This window comes from Tetrao urogallus (genome assembly GCF_951394365.1).
Source record: "Tetrao urogallus genome assembly, chromosome: 1".
NCBI classification, from domain to species: Eukaryota; Metazoa; Chordata; class Aves; order Galliformes; family Phasianidae; genus Tetrao; species Tetrao urogallus.
In genome coordinates this window covers 8645105-8660931 of record NC_136813.1, presented here as the reverse complement: position 1 = coordinate 8660931, position 15827 = coordinate 8645105, and the positions used below count along the sequence as shown (strand labels likewise).

At 40.7% G+C, this 15827-nt stretch overlaps 1 protein-coding gene across 1 annotated transcript in view; it reads left to right on the top strand.

Annotated features, from left to right (window-relative positions):
- Positions 1 to 252: 252 nt before the first annotated feature.
- Positions 253 to 15827, top strand: part of NOX4 (NADPH oxidase 4) — a gene marked incomplete at both ends in the record, with an annotated part of 103278 nt that continues 87703 nt past the window's right edge. The window contains 5 exons of the mRNA XM_079549175.1: positions 253 to 309; positions 787 to 882; positions 12060 to 12170; positions 13246 to 13330; positions 13964 to 14061. Of these exons, the coding sequence (XP_079405301.1) occupies positions 253 to 309; positions 787 to 882; positions 12060 to 12170; positions 13246 to 13330; positions 13964 to 14061 (447 nt within the window). The remainder of the gene's footprint in view (positions 310 to 786; positions 883 to 12059; positions 12171 to 13245; positions 13331 to 13963; positions 14062 to 15827) is intronic.

Genomic DNA, 15827 nt, shown 5'->3' with positions numbered 1-15827 from the left:
AACCCGCCGGGGGGCGGTCGCTGCGCGCTCCGCTCGGGACAAAGCGCCGGGGCCCCACGGGGAGCTCGACGAGTCCCGTCCGCAGCGCACGCCCCGGCGGCCGGAAGACAGGGCGGGGGGTGAGGGGTGGGGAGAGGGGAGGACCGGCCCGGCCCGGCTGAAAAGGAGGGCTCGCTCGCCCGTCGCCCCCACCGCCGGCATCCCGCGAGCCCCGCCGGCGTTGCTCGTGGTGGGGGCGGCGGGCAGAGCACCATGGCCGTGTCGTGGAGGAGCTGGCTGGCTAATGAGGGGAGCAAGCACCTCTTTCTGGTAGGGCGCTGCCTCGGGGTTGGGGACGGGGGCGCGCAGCCCCGCGCTGAGGGGCGCCGCTTCCCGCCCGCGCGCGAGGTGGACCCGGCGCCGGGTGGGCGGGCGCACGGCGCTGCGTGTCCGGGCGCGGGCAGCGGGTGCTCTTTGTTAGCGCTTGTGGGCAAAGTTTGGGGGAGAAGAGGGGTCCGCAGGTCCTGCTCCTCCTGCTTTTGTCTCGGTTTTTGTGCTTTGATCCTGGAGCTGCGTTTCGTGCTTCGCCCTCACTTGTTAAACTTCTGTGTTTTCGGTGTCAGTGGAAACGTCTCACCTAAAGGCTGTCCGTTCACATGCATTGCTATTAAAATACTTTTGCTAGCTGCTCTAAGCTTGTTTTCCATTTAAAAATCGTTATGAAAGCACACGCATGTGACTTACAAACAGAATTAATACAGCAGTCTGTACATATAACTTCCAGACTCTCTTTTCTTTTGATTTTAGTTTTTCTGGCTCTCACTGAACGTGTGGTTCTTCTGGAAGACCTTCCTGCTGTACTGCCGAGGGTTGCAGTATTACTATCTGCATCAGATGTTAGGGGTGAGTCACCTGGACACTGAGTTTTGCTCTGGAAGTGGGGATTGTGGGAGGAAGGAAAGGGACAGAAAGCATTTGCAATGACAAGGAATGCCTGCAAGCCCTCTAAATTTGGGGAAGATCATATAGGAGATTACTGCAAGACTGCTAACAATGACTTAGCATTAGAAAATTGCCATTGCTGAGAAGAGCCACTTAAGTGTAGGACAGCAATCCTTCCTTCTCCATCCTGCCTGCTGCTGGCAGGCTCAAAGGAACACAAACATGCAGAACAGACTGGAGCCAAACCTCTTGTCATCAAAACATTAGTCAAACTGATAGGCACGTGCTCTTTTTCATCCCAATTTGCTTCAGGATCTCTTGATAAGTTTTGGTTCTTTTCAATCTCAGGTTGTAATGCTCTTAGGTTCAGTATAAATCACTACAATTATATACGTTTTTGGGTTTTTTTGTTTGAAAACAGCATATTGGAAGGTGAGTGATCTACTGAAGACTCGACTGTTGACTATAACATCCACGACCACCAAAAGAGTTCAAATAGTTAGTTTCTGGGAAGTGAGATAGGGATCGGTTCTGAATCCACAGTTATGCAGTCACGGTTGCTTGGAATGACTTGTATCCAAAGAGGTAGATTTGGAGATAACAATTTTCTGAAGAAGTCTGTAGAGTGGCTGAGATTTTTAGAATCCAGGTACAAGTGAATGAATAATGCTATGCTTTTTGACACAGTGGACTTGAATGGTAAGCTGACCTGGGGCAAAAGCAGAGATGATGCATGTCCTAACCTGCGTGCATCATCTCTGTTTTATCTTTGGTAGATCCAGGATATATATTTTTCATATGGTTGACAGTATTGCCAGAATTAGCTAGTTCCACAGATCCTTGTGAAACTAGCTTGAAAATGAGCTGATGTGGTGATTATACTTGTCTGGTTTTTTAATTCCTACCGACTCAGTTGTGTTCAGATAAATAATCTTTTGCATAGGTAGTGGAAAAACATGGGAAATTAAATGTTTGCATATTTTACAACGATGGCTTTTTTACGAGGAAAAAAGCAGAAAACATGTTTAATTTTACTATTATTTCTAATAGCTTTGCAGCCCAGTGCATCCATTTGAAAATAGTTTGGTTCCTGGCAGAGCAAGTGTGTTGTTTATAAAGCAAATGTTGTTGGGTCAACATGTTGGGTCAGATTGTCAGCTTATATCAATCAGCAAAATTCCTCTCAATTCAGAAGACTCATCTGCCTTGTGCCAGCTCATCTTCTGTCCTTTTTTTGGTTCTCTTTTGCTTCAGAATGAGCCAGTTAATAGACTGCATTTGGACCTGTGTGTGCAGTACCTATGAGATGACTCAAGCCACAGTTTCATCGTCTTGGTTAGGAAATGAGGACCAGGAGGCCATGTGGTTAGCTTGACTAACACAGTGTCTTCAACTGTGGGAATTTTGAGAGCTTTAAAAATGAAGAGGAAAGTAAAGATCTAAGTCTGAAAGATACTTTTGGTCAAAACACCAAAACTAATTTAGAAACTTGGGAAACATTAAACACTGTAAAGCATTCCCACAATTCAGTTACTTATAGTTTGTCTAGATATCACTTCTAGATGCCAAAGTTAGTTTTCTCCTTTATCTTCTAATATATTTGTATGTGTGTATAAATCATACAGATTGTTTTTAGAGTTGTAAAAAGTTGAGCCCAATTTTAGCCTCCTTAGGAAACAGAGTGAGCACTGCTGTACTACAGTTGCTGTGATTTGCATGTGGATTTTTGCTCCTTGACCTTCTATACATCAGTTTGCACAGCCACTTGCCATCTCTTGGTCCATCTCTATAACCATCCTCACTTCTCTTCCACACGTGGGTGAGTGGCTTGCATTTTTCTTAATTGAAAAAACAAAGATGTCTTGTCTTTGTGAGGTCTACTCAGGAGTTATTTTCTCCTCTCGTACACCATGTTGAAGTAAAATCTTCTTAAGAGTATTCTCACTTGCAGCACTGAAAAATTTATCACATGTTATGTTATTGTTTTCCAAGTAACAGGATGGAGAACAAGAATTGCTGTAGAAAAGGAGATAACCATATGAAATGGTTTTAGACTTGAATATCCAAAATGTATTCAACTTGCCTTGCTTTTACACTATTACTTTTCCATGTGAAGAATGAGGTTATTCTTCCCTTCAGTTATCACTGAAATGGTTCACTTTCCATCAGCCTTCAGCAGAAGAGGGAAGCTCAGTTTTGTTCTGTTTGTATCTTCTGTCACTTCAAACAAGATGCTTAGCATGGGATTTTAAAGTTATTTAGTTACTGAACTCTTACTCAGGTAAGTCTCTGAATGTGTTTGATGCTATTCAGTGTCTGCAAAAAGGCAGTAATAGCACAGTGGTGTCCTGGGAGTGCAAAGATAGGTCAGAGACAGTGGTGTGGTTGGGAAGAGCACATCATTTTACACTACAAAATGTTGTGTGTAGATTTACGTTACATCAGACGTTACCACTTTGCTGAGTTTGAATCTTGGTGAAGAGGCCATGAACTATTGCGGAATCTCTATCCCTTGAGGTTTTCATAGAGTCATTCAGGTTGGAAAAGAACTACAAGATCATGAAGTCCAAACATTGACCCGACTTACTGAGTCCAATTACTAAATCGTGTTCCTTAGTGCCGTGAAAACAAATTGGGCAGAACTCTAAGCTTAGTTTGAATTTCATGTTGAACTTGCTTGAAGTAGGAGGTTGGAAAAGAGACTTCCCAAGGTCCCTTCTGATCTGACTAATTCTGTGATTATATGATTCTTGCAGGATAAATTAAACTAGAACCTATTGGATGTAAAGACCTTCCCCAGTACTTCTGTCATGATGAACTGCCTCTTTCGATAACTGCTTGTAGCACTGCTGATCATAATCTTGTCTTACAAATAGTTCAGGGCTGCATGTTCAGGAATATGATACAGATAAAGAAACTCAAATTTTTATAATTTAGTAAGTGCCAACTTTTGACATTATGTAGCCTAAAGAAAAGAATGGGAAGGTATGAAACAGGCACTGATTAAATTTAAGAGTGTAGGAAAGAGGAAAGGAGTATTCTCATCTCTGTATGAGAGACACTACAAGACATAGTAGATGTAAGTTACAGAAAGGAGGATTCATGGATTACTTGATGTAACTTCAGTGTTTTAATTGTTGGAGATTTTATGTCTCCTTGATCAGGTAAATTGTCCAGATGATTTATTTCCTTTCAGACTTCCACATTTCTCCCTTCTCTCTAGCTACACAGGTCGTTTTCGAAACAAGTTTGCTTGCATCTGACCAACAAATTTTATCCAGTATTCACAGTTGGCTTTATCATAGAGCTTAAATCTTGCTTTTGATATCATTGAACAAAATACCTGTGTCTTGTTGCTTGGCTTAATTGTATGCATCAGTACAGGATAGGGGCTGACCTGCTAGAGAGGAGCTCTGCCAAGAAGAATCTGGGTATCCTGATCCTCCCCTTCCACTCTGCCCTGGTGAGGCCACGTTGAGAATACTTTGTCCAGTTCTGGGCTCCCTGGTTCAAGAAGGACAAGGATCTCCTCAAGAGAGTCCAGTGGAGGGCCAAAAAGACAATTAAGGGCCTGCAGCATCTCTCAGGAAGGGAAAGGCTGAGAGACCTGGGACTCTTGGGTCTGGAAAAGACTGAGAGGCAGGAGAAGAGGGCCCATGAGAACCTAATGAGGTTCAGTAAGGCCAAGTGCAGCTGCTACACTTGGGTCGGGGCAATCCCAGGTATTTATGCAAACTGGGGGAAGATCTCCTTGAGAGCAGCCCTGCGGAGAAGGACTTGGGGGTCCTGGTGGATGAGAAGCTGGACGTAAACCAGCAGTGTGCACTTGCAGCCTGGAAGGCCAGCTGTATTCTGGGCTGCATTAAAAAAGGGGTGGCCAGCAGGGACAGGGAGGTAACTGTGCCCCTCTGCTCGGCTCTTGTGAGGCCCCATCTGCAGCACTGCATCCCGGGCTGGGGCCCCCAGTACAGGAAGGACGTGGAGCTCTTGGAGTGGGTCTAGAGGAGGGCACTGAGATGATCAGAGGGCTGGAGCACCTCTCCTATGAGGAGAACTGGGCTTGAAGAGAAGGCTCTGGGGAGGCTTCATTGTGGCCTTCCAGTACTTGAAAGGAGCATATGAACAGGAGGGGGAACGGCTGTTTATAGTGGATAGTGGTAGGACAAGAGGGAATAATTTTAAACTGATACAGGGAAGGTTTAGGTTAGATAGTAGAAGGAAGTTTTTCACCCAGAAGGTGGTGACACACTAGAACAGTGTACCCAAGGAGGCTGTGGATGCCCCATCCCTGGAGGCATTCAAGGCCAGGCGGGATGTGGCTCTGGGCAGCCTGGTCTGGTGGTTGGTGACCCTGCGCATAGCAGAGGTTGAAACTAGATGATCATTGTGGTCCTTTTCAACTCAGGCCATTCTATGATTCTGTGATTCTATGAGAGGGTATCTTACTAATGCTTATGAATATCTAATGGGCAGAAGTCAAGTAGATGGAGCTGGATTCTTTTCCGTGGTGCCCTATGACAGAGCAAGGGGCAACAGGTGCTAACTAGAGCATAGGAAGCTCTACACATACATGAGGAAAATTTTTCCTGAGGTTGACAGAGCACTGGCACAGGCTGCCCAGGGGGGTCATGGAGTCTGACCTCCCAGGCAACCTGCTTTAGCAGGGCATTGGTCTTGTTGTTCTCCAGAGTTCCCTTTTGACCCCTGTGATCCTGTGACTTCTCTGTGAACAGAAACAGTGCTGGACTTATTTTCTCATGGCAAACTCTTTCCTTTTTCCCTCACTAGTCACTGCTCAAATAACTTGAATGTATCAGATGTTTGTTAATATGATAAGCTTTGGGATTTAACAACAGAGGAAGAAAATGCATTCTCAAAAGGATCTCTTCAAGAATGGATTAAATCGGAGGATGTGGCTGAAAGGAAAATGCTGCCCTGCTTTTTTTTTTTAACTGTAGTTACACTGCTATCATACTGCGTTGTACTCAGACTTATGACATCCTTTTTTATTGGAATAAACTTGGAATACTTTCTGGATGTTCTAGTAGCTTCTTTTTTCTCATCATTTATTATGACAATTGAGATTATACTAATTTTGCCAAATTGTGCTTTCATTGATGCTTGTGCATTGGCAGTGTTATTTCCCTCGCATAAAAGGGAGTTTAAGCAATTAAGCATTAAAGGGAGTTTATCTTGACTGTTTTCTTTGGTGTGTTCCTGCTGTTTAGTAACTGCCTTGTAACCCAGGCATTTGGGATTTGTTCTTCAGGTTATTGCATGCAACAAAAATGTTTATTGATAGATTTATGTTACTATGGTAACTATATATGTGTGTGTACATGTATATACGTGTGTATGTAGGATTTCCTAGTGACGGCTGAGAGTGTTAATTCACAATACTTTCTCTTGACAGTCTCTCTGAATTTGTAAACTGATCTTTTTGTGCCTTTTCATGGCCTCATTCCTGTTGTTTTTTGTTTTTGTTGTTTATTAAAACATTTTTTCCTCCATCTCTTTGTCCTTCCTGGACAGCTTGGAGTTCAGCATCCTTTCTAACACTGTTGTAAGTTACAAGGCAGTGAAGATCTTGAGTTTTGTACTGTATAGTTCTTATGCATGTGTTTTCTTGTGGTTTATTTTTTAAGATCAAGTGGCACTAGTCCTGTGGAGGACACTTAAATTAATAACATGGGCAACTTCCACCCTGTTGTGAAGCTTTCAGTAGCAGTATTAGCAGAGGTGCCTCTTAAACGAGTACTGAATTTTTTACCATGTTATCGTGTTAATGTCATTGCTCTTACTTCTGAATTGACCATGATTGTAGAGTCTTAGAATCACTGAATTGCCAAGGTTGGAAAAGGTCTGCAAGATCATCCAGTCCAACCATCCCCCATCACCAGTAGTTCTCACTAAACTGTGTCCCTCAACACAGTGTCTGAATGTTCCTTAGACACCTCCAGGGTCAGTGACTCCACCACCTTCCTGGGCAGCATTTGATCTGAAATCTTGTGAGTGTCCTTTGTCTGGAGGTTGTCAGAGAACTTGGAAGCTAATACTGAATTCCAGATTGAGTTAATTGCTTTCTTTAGATTGCATGACTGACTTAAGCTGAGAGAGGAGTACATCTACCACAGAGGGACTGTATATAAAAAAAAAAAAAGAACATGACCTAGATATGAGAACCCAAAGAGAAAAAAAAAACAGAAACACAGCTTTCGAGGATTGCCTGATAGGTGGGGTTCAAGTGGCAATATTGATTCTTGGTAGTGCACAGAAGATAAACCGTACCTCATAAAGGAACTAAAAACATCGTTACCATTGCCCACTCCTGATGTTTCTCCCTTTCTGTTATACCAGATCCAAATCTTGATTTATAAATGCATGCAGAAGGCTGAATTTGAGTTGGCATTGAAAATTGAGCTTCTGCTAAATACTTTCTTCATGTGGAGAACGGCAGTGGTTTGTCTTATATGTAATATATTTGAATCACACTTGTAAAATATATATATATTACATCGCTTAATTTTAGAATAATTTTAAAGGATTGCAGTACCACAGGATGACATTTACAGTCTTGCCTTGAAGCCTTCCAGCTAGCTTTGACATGTCTAGGGGTTATAATTGCTATCCTGTGTAATTCAGATCTGTCTTCATCTTAGATTATATACGCTCTGTTATCCAAAAAAAAAAAAAAAAAAAAAAGTATTCTATGAAGAAAAGGAAGCTGTGTCAAATGAAGACTCACTGTGTAGCACAATTTTTCCTGCCTAGGAAAATATTTTTATGTGCTCCAGTACTTATTTGGGGAGGTGGTCTTCAGAATCTGTCTGTAGGACATCATGTTGCTTATGGATCTTCCCATTCAGGTTGTTGCGACTCATAGAATCATAGAATATCCCCAGTTGGAAAGGCTTCACAAGGATCATAGGGTCTGACCCATGGATTTGAGGAAGTTCAAAGGAAGTCCTTCAGAGAGAGAGTCAAAGGTGGTGTTTTTCCCTTGTTTAGGATAGTTACATGTAAATGGTGAAGGCCTGAGAATCAGAAATCCTACATTTAGGTATGGAGGTGTGTCTGTTTTTCTCCCATTTTTCCTACAAGGTGAGCTTAAAAAGTGAGAGACAGCAGTATTTGTTGGTTTTCCCGAATTCTCCTCTAGAATGTATTTTGCAACCATGTATTGAATATTGGATCTTAGACCTGGAGTTGCAGCTAATGTTCATCTCTGCTTACAGCTAACAAACTTTGGGGAATTCTTTGATACACAGTAAATTATTTTAGCCCTCCATCAAATACTGAAATATTTCCTCTCACTATGGAGAACCTCACTTGCTATCAGCAACACTCAGAACATCTGATGAGAGCTAATTCCTTGCTTTGCTGTCCTAGTTAGCATGTTATGTTAGCATACAGCAGGCACTGGTAGCTGGAGAACTGTGCTCCCTATATATCTATGGAGCTTTTTTCTGCTGCTGTGTAGTAGGAAAACGCTGATTTCTTCATACTTGTGTGGAGAAGATATCTGGCCTAGTTTTTGGGATTTCAGCTTCAAGTCAGTAAGGAGTCCAATTCCCTCCTCTAGATACTGCAGGTTTCCTTGGTGAATTTGGTTAATTCTTTAGCTTTTCTATGCCTCCTTTCCCCTCTATGAAACAAGATAAAAGCATGTGTAATACCGAACATGCAGAAGGATGTTGTCAGATGCTCAAATGAAGGAGGGTGTCCAGCAGAGATTTTTGAAATGTTTTTCCTCTGTTTTTGATCCTGTAGCAATTTCAGATGCATATACATGAAGTAACAGTTTTTGTTCCTTAATGCAGTGATAATCTTAGGAAGAAGAGTTATAATTCTCTCACTTCTGAACTAGTTAGTATTGCTATGTGTTTCCTTCTAGAAGCATTAAGTTGCCTGGGAGCAAAAAATCTGTATTTCCCCCATTGTTCCAGTGGTAGAATGTTCCAATCCAGCCTTACAATCCAGGAATGCACTATGTTAATTAGTTATTATGCCACCCAGTCAATGCAAAGGAAGTCAAGAAAGAGACCACTTGGAAACCATTTGGAAAGAATTAGTTTCGTGTGGATATTTTAAGCCTTTGGATATATGTTAAGAGCAAATGCAGTGCTCTGTTGTTCTCAGACTTGCATGAGTTCTGATTCTCAGAATTGCTAACTGTATTTCTTTACTCTTGTTTTCAAATTGCTCACGAGCTTCTTTTGGCATACGTTGCCCAATTTTATTTCTTAAGAGTAAAACCTTAAATGAACCGTTCATGAAACTATTTCAGTCACGCTTTCCTAGAAGTGTGCTGCGTTTCTGGAAAAGTCATTTCCTGCTTTTTTCTTAACCTTTGTACGGATGCTGATAGCATGGAATTGGATTTAATGGAAGGTGATTGCTCACTAGGAATGACTCTGGGAATTAGTATTTGCTATTTGTCAAGGAATGGCATAGAAAAACACAAAGCAAGATTAGTAGGGTGTTATCTTTGACAGCCGTACTATGGCACTGAAGTTTGCATTTCACTGGGGGGTGAGTACTGCTCCTTCTCCCTGTGCTGCTCCATCCTTGGTCTGTGTGCATGTCTAGCATTCTAGCTGTACGTGTTTCCATTCAGTGCAATTAACAGTTGCTTCCACTGTAAACAGTTCTATGCTTCTTATATGGAGCATATTGTGAGTTGTTCTCAAAAAAGACAGGTTTTATTGTACCAGTCAAATGAAAACTTGGCTCCAAAAATTTGAAACAATTTTTATTTCTTCAGAAAGTGGATTTGAATGACACGTAATGCAAACTTAGTGATGGACAAGCTGTGCTAGATTCCAGAGAAAAAAATATTTCACTCTTCTCATCAAACCTAGCTTAAGAAGTTCTCTGGACACAGCTCATGCTGTAGTCTCCTTGTGTTTGAAGAAGGACTAGAAGAGCTGCATTGAGGCTGTTCTACTCACAGATGTCCTTTCGCATCAGTGAAATTGTCATTTTCCTGATTTCGTATAATAAGTAATTTTATTTATTTATTGGTATGTCCTGTAGAAATATTCCAGAATATTCCAAATTAGACTGTTCTGTTGAGGTTTTGCAAATACAATACTTGTGCCTGATAAAGGATAGCTGATACACACTGGATGACCGATATCTTCGATATCTTGCCTAGTTTATGTCTAAACTGAGACAACATAAATTCTTCAAAAACTCATCATGTATCATGTAGATCATACAGCAGAAGTTATTACACTGAAGTAATTCAATTAGAAAGTTGTAACATGTTGGTTTTTTTTTTTTTTTTTTTTTTTTTTTTTTCTTTTGAGTCTTCATTAAGAGATACAGGAATAATTCAGTTTATTCCTGAGTTCTGCTGCTCTGGGCAGCCTGGTCTGGTAGTTGGCGACCCCGCACATAGCAGGGGGTTGAAACTAGATGGTCATTGGGGTCCTTTCCAATCCAGGCCATTCTCTGATTCTATGATTGTTTCTCAGAATGTGCTCATTTATTCCTGGAATTCAGTAACACATCAGCAAGCTGTAATAAAACTGCATATATATGTTTTTAATGACCGTGCTTTGAATGTATTACATTTTTAGCTTAGAGGGAAGATTAATGATTATACAGTTTTGTATAATGCAAGTAGCACATTGTAGAGACATTTTACTTTTTCTTAAGTCTAATGGTTTCAAGGGTACTGCTGGTTTCCCTAATAGTCTGAAAAAACTTATTGATGTTTAAAATTCACTTCAGACCATAATGTTTGGCAGAGACAAAGCGAATGTGGGCAGAGACAAAGAAATGCTTATTATGGTTGCATACATCATTGCTTAAATCATACTTTGAAGTGGAAATTTCAGTTGGCTGGAGTTGTGGCAGTTGTCCAGATCTACTTTGGAAGACAGGTACATACATGGGTGTTACTAAACATGAGAGCAGGCACAAAGCTCCTGTCCCTTTGTGTGTAATAACCAGCCATTTGTACACAAAAATAATCTTTTCAAGCATAGTGCTTTTGGTGTTTCATGGCATGGAGGAGCTCCTGCTCTGCAGCTGTGTTTGCAGTCGCACTGGACACACTGTGTTCCTGTTGCTTTATTTTGTTGCACTAGGTTATGTTTTATCAATTTCTGTAGCAAGTAGAGAAGTCTCTGAAAAAGCACCTAATAACCTGAAGTGAAAAGGCTTGTGTGATCATTTTGTAAAAATTGAAAAATAAATTTCCAAGCAAATAAAACCTCTTTCTCCGATTTTGCTTGATAAGAAAGACATGACTTAATTAATTTTTCTTTATTTTTGGGACAGAAAATTTTCATCCTGAAGTTCCATTCTGGAAAAGTGATAGATCTTTAGTAACTTGTATGTTATAATATTTGTATGTTCATACCTAGGCAGCGTTTTAGTTACCGTACAGAGTTACATCAGTTTTTTATTAATTTCTTTAGGAATTGGAAAACTTGGATTTAGAGAACACTGTAAGAAATATTGTTCTAGAAATCTGTTGACATTCTAAAAGCACCTGTTATAAAAGCTGGTAAATGGTAATTCAGCCTAATAGCTGGGAGAACAATGGCAAATTGCTAACTTCTTTAAAATTCATAAATGAATGAGAAACTAAAATAAGCTGAAAAAATACAGTTATGACACTAATGTGTGCTTTGTTCATTTATTTGACAAGTGTTTTTGTTCTAATTATGTAGGTTCCAAATATACCGGTAAAAGCATTAGTGAAATTAGATTTCATTAATTTTCCATATACTGAGTAGTTAAAAGAGCCTGCTTTCTTTGGGTCTAAATGTGGCATGGGATGGTGTGAATGGATGAGGAATTCAGTGAGGATGCCCTGACAGTCCTTGAAATGTCATCAATTCAGTTTAAACCAATCTCTTAGCCCCTTTCAGAAGTCTGGTTTTAATTCAAAACTCATTTTGAGTAATTTTTTGATGAAAGGTGGGAGCTATTTCTTTTCAGAGACCAGGGTAATGTGCTGTGTGCACTGTTGTATGTGTAAAATGTTATGGAACTCCACTGTTCTGATAAGCCAAGAGAACATGGGAGCTATTTAAGCAGAAACAGAAAGGATGTTTAGTACTGTTTAAAATGTTAAGAGCATCTTTCCTCCCTGTTATCTAACTCTTGCTGTATTTGTTCAGCTAGGATTGTGTGTTAGCAGAGCTTCAGCGTCTGTCCTCAATCTCAACTGCTGCCTGGTCCTGCTCCCAATGTGCCGCATTCTCTTGGCCTTCCTCAGGGGATCTCAGAAAGTGAGTACTGTCCTCGTAACTCACCAGTTAAGAAGTAAAGTGCCCTGGTTTATATTGTCTAAACGTAATAAGAACTAAATGTTTTATCACTGTTTATTCTACATTATATGCCAGCATGGTGCAGTAGCACAGATGTTCTGGCTGGACCAGATTCTCAGCAGCCTGACTTAGCTGTAGGTGTCTCTGCTCATTGCGGGGAAGTTGGACAGGGCAATTAAAGGTCGTCTAGTCCAGTTCAAATGATTTTATGATTCTGTGAAATTTAACCTCAATTCATGACCTCATTGACAGTAATGCCTTGGCTGGCATTGTCTGGTTTGATTGGACTTGTTGCGATGAAAGTTTCTTTAATTCTTCCTGGTAGGATGTGAGCTTGCTGAGGAATTTTGACCAGATGAGTTCTGCTCCTTTCCCAACTCTAATGTAAAAGAATCTGTGTCCCCGCTACTGCTGTAGTAGGAGTGTGGTAGAGTTCAAGAGCAAAAAAATTCAACTCTGTATGACTTGAAAAGTGCCACTGGAGATAAAAATACCCAAACTGTTATATTAGTTATCATGGGAGGAAAAAAACTTCTGGCAAAGCTAAGAGGGCTTCTTTTCTATGCATGTATTCAGTAACTGAGCTTGTTTGTGATTCACAGGTTACTATGAGAGAATTATAAGTAATGATTTTGGGGAAAGTGAGTGTTTTCTAGATGGCTGAAAATTGAACCCACCAGTCCTATTCATCAGTACTTACAAGACTGGATGCCTGTAGATGCTCACTTGAGGAGTCAGTGACAGTACAGCAATTGATGTTAGAATTAGGAATTTTAAAGGCAGAAGAGATGTTACTTTATATGCACTTAACATTTTTGTAGCATCTTTGTAACTGATGAAACTGAAAGTTCTTAATCAACACCTCAAAGTTGTTTTATTCTCATAAACCTGTAGTTTTTAGATTAGGTGCTATGCTTACAAGATTATTTAACATAGTAAAAGCTGAAGTTACTGTTAAATCCCTTCAATTGCTGTTAGTATTTTTTTTTCTTGCTTTGTTTTAGAAGAGAGATTGCTTGAATTCTTCTTTTATTAGGTTGCCAGCAGGAAGACCAGAAGGCTGATAGACAAAAGTAAAACTTTTCATGTGACATGTGGTGTTACAATATGCATCTTTTCAGGTGAGATCTTACTGTTGTGAGCAGTACCTTCTTTGAGAATATGTTGAACAAGGCAGTATTTTGTGGTTTTTCTTGTACAGTGCATTTGGGGGTAGTCGTGCTCTGTGCTTTCCTGCCTTAAATTGTGAATGCTTTTTCAGCTGTCTGTGGGTTTTATTTTTTGTTTAAACACATGAAGTTATGATCTAGATCTAAAGCTTTCCTTAAAATTGCAGGAATTCCAAATTTCCTTAAAATTTGGAAGGAAATGAGATCAGGTCAGAATCTGCCATTGTAAGTGATCCTAGATGGTGGTTCAGAAATTTACATGAAGAGGCAAGGTACTGCAGAGTGTTCTGCAGTGGAGACCGATTCCCCATTCAGTGAAGAAGAAACATTCCTTGGTGGGCATCTTGCAGTGTTATTTCTCAGCTGAAGCATTTCAGTGAGAAATTATTGCTATAGTGTGAAAAAGTCAAAAATACATACAACTGTCTGCTAGGAATATCTATTATCTTCTGTAATCCCTGATGCATCCTTCATAGTTGATGGGATTGTTACTTGGCATCTGTGGAGCCACTTCTGTTTTGTTCAGAGCAAAATACACCTCTCGTTGATCTCAGTTTTCATTTGTGGCTTTTTTATTTGTTTTAGTCTTGCATGTTGCTGCTCATCTGGTGAATGCTCTTAACTTCTCTGAGAATTACAATGAAGATTTTCTGGCAATAAATGCAGCAAATTATCGTGGTGAGGTGAGCCAGCTATCCTTTTATAATTTGAATTTAAATGCATAATTTAAATATTTGAGTGTTGCTGTATGCAATTGCTTTGTACAGTCCATCCTGTGAGCTACACTATATAGATCACTGCTGCTTTTTGCACTGAAAAAACTGTTGTATGGATTGCTGTGGGTTTTATTCATCTCTGTACAAAACATGTTTTGACAATCTTGTTAAGCCAGCAGTATTCACACTTACTTCACTAGGAGGTGGATAATGCTGCCACCAAGTCCTTTAATCTTGCTCTTCATTCTGCTCTTTCCTACTTCTCTCTATTTCTTGTGAGGAGTGAGCTGGAAGGCTTCTGCTGCTGTTTTGAGGGAGCTACATTCTGCATTTCCAGTGTTGAGATTGTAGTGCCAACGTGTACTGGGACAGTGAGAACAGCTGAGACTCGAGACTGATCTGCACTTCTAAACTGCAGTGGGAACTGTGCTAAGTGTGGAATTACTTGTCTGCATCAACTGGGCTGGAAGCTAATTTCTACTTACAGAAGTCTGCCCGTGATGCAGATCTTTTGAAGGCATATCAGAGTCCTAGTCCCCTTCTGCGTTTGGCACTGGAAATGTGCAGATTTCAGGATTAAGATTGAAATCCAGAACTTTTTCTTCCCTGGGCTATGATCTTGTTTACATTCATTCTAGTCTCAAGTCTTCATTTATTTTCTACCAAATTCATTGGGAAGGATTTAAAATGATCCCATCCCAGCTGCATCCTTTCCTGAAAAAGGAAAACTCGAGTCAGCCTAGGCTCGTAAGGACCAACAACCAAGGTCTTTTGCTCCCTGGGTGGATGACCTAATTCCTGAGCTATGCTATGGGAGGCAGACATACCAACACCAACTGTTGTGCTGATTGAACTCAGGAGTCTGTGTGTGCTAGGAGTGGTCTGGTAGATATAGTCTCATCAGGAAGGTTGTCAAGAGCTTGCCTCAGGGGAGAACACGCCAGGGTATGGATGGCAGCCTGTGCTAAACAGACTTAGGAATTTTGCAATAGAAAATGGAGATGAAACAAGTTTTTAGTAACTCTGGGATGAAAGGCTCCTGGATTTTAGGTTTTTTATTATTTTAGGTACTTTAATTTTAGGTACTTTAATAGCTCTCGAGCATTTCTTCTTGAATTCCTCTTAAATGTGTTCCATTAGTTCTGATGAGCAGTCTGGATGCTACCAGCATCCTGTGTTTGTGGTTGGAAGAGTGTGCATGTTTGGATGCAGATGATGCTTAGTTTTTCCTGATTTGTATGAAAAGTGCTCATTTCCCTTCACTGCCTTTTGCTACAAGTTTGCTTGTTAAAAAAGTCTGCAGTGAAGACAAATTTCATGAGACTTAAGATCTGGGGAGTGGGACAGTTTTCTGTGAGGATGACAAATCCCTCATCCCCTCCCAACGAACTTCTCTGCCTCCACCTTTTTGCTTGTGAAGGACACAGGAGCATCTGGCCTTCTATTGTCACCTCCTTAGAGGTCAGTCTTGCTTCAGTGGGACCCACTGCATATCACTTGGTGATGTAGTTGGCAGTAAAGTGCTCTTTCATTTAACTTCCAAATCTCTCACTCTGCTGTTCCTCTGTCCTTCCAAAAGTATGATGTAACTGAGTAAAGTTAAGCTTTCAAGAAATAATTATCTGCAAAATTACCTGGGTCCCAGCTTTTCATAACATTGTATTTTGTCTTTGCTCAGGAAATGCAAGGACAGAAGTTTTAGTTTACGTTGAACTGCAGTCAACACTGCAACA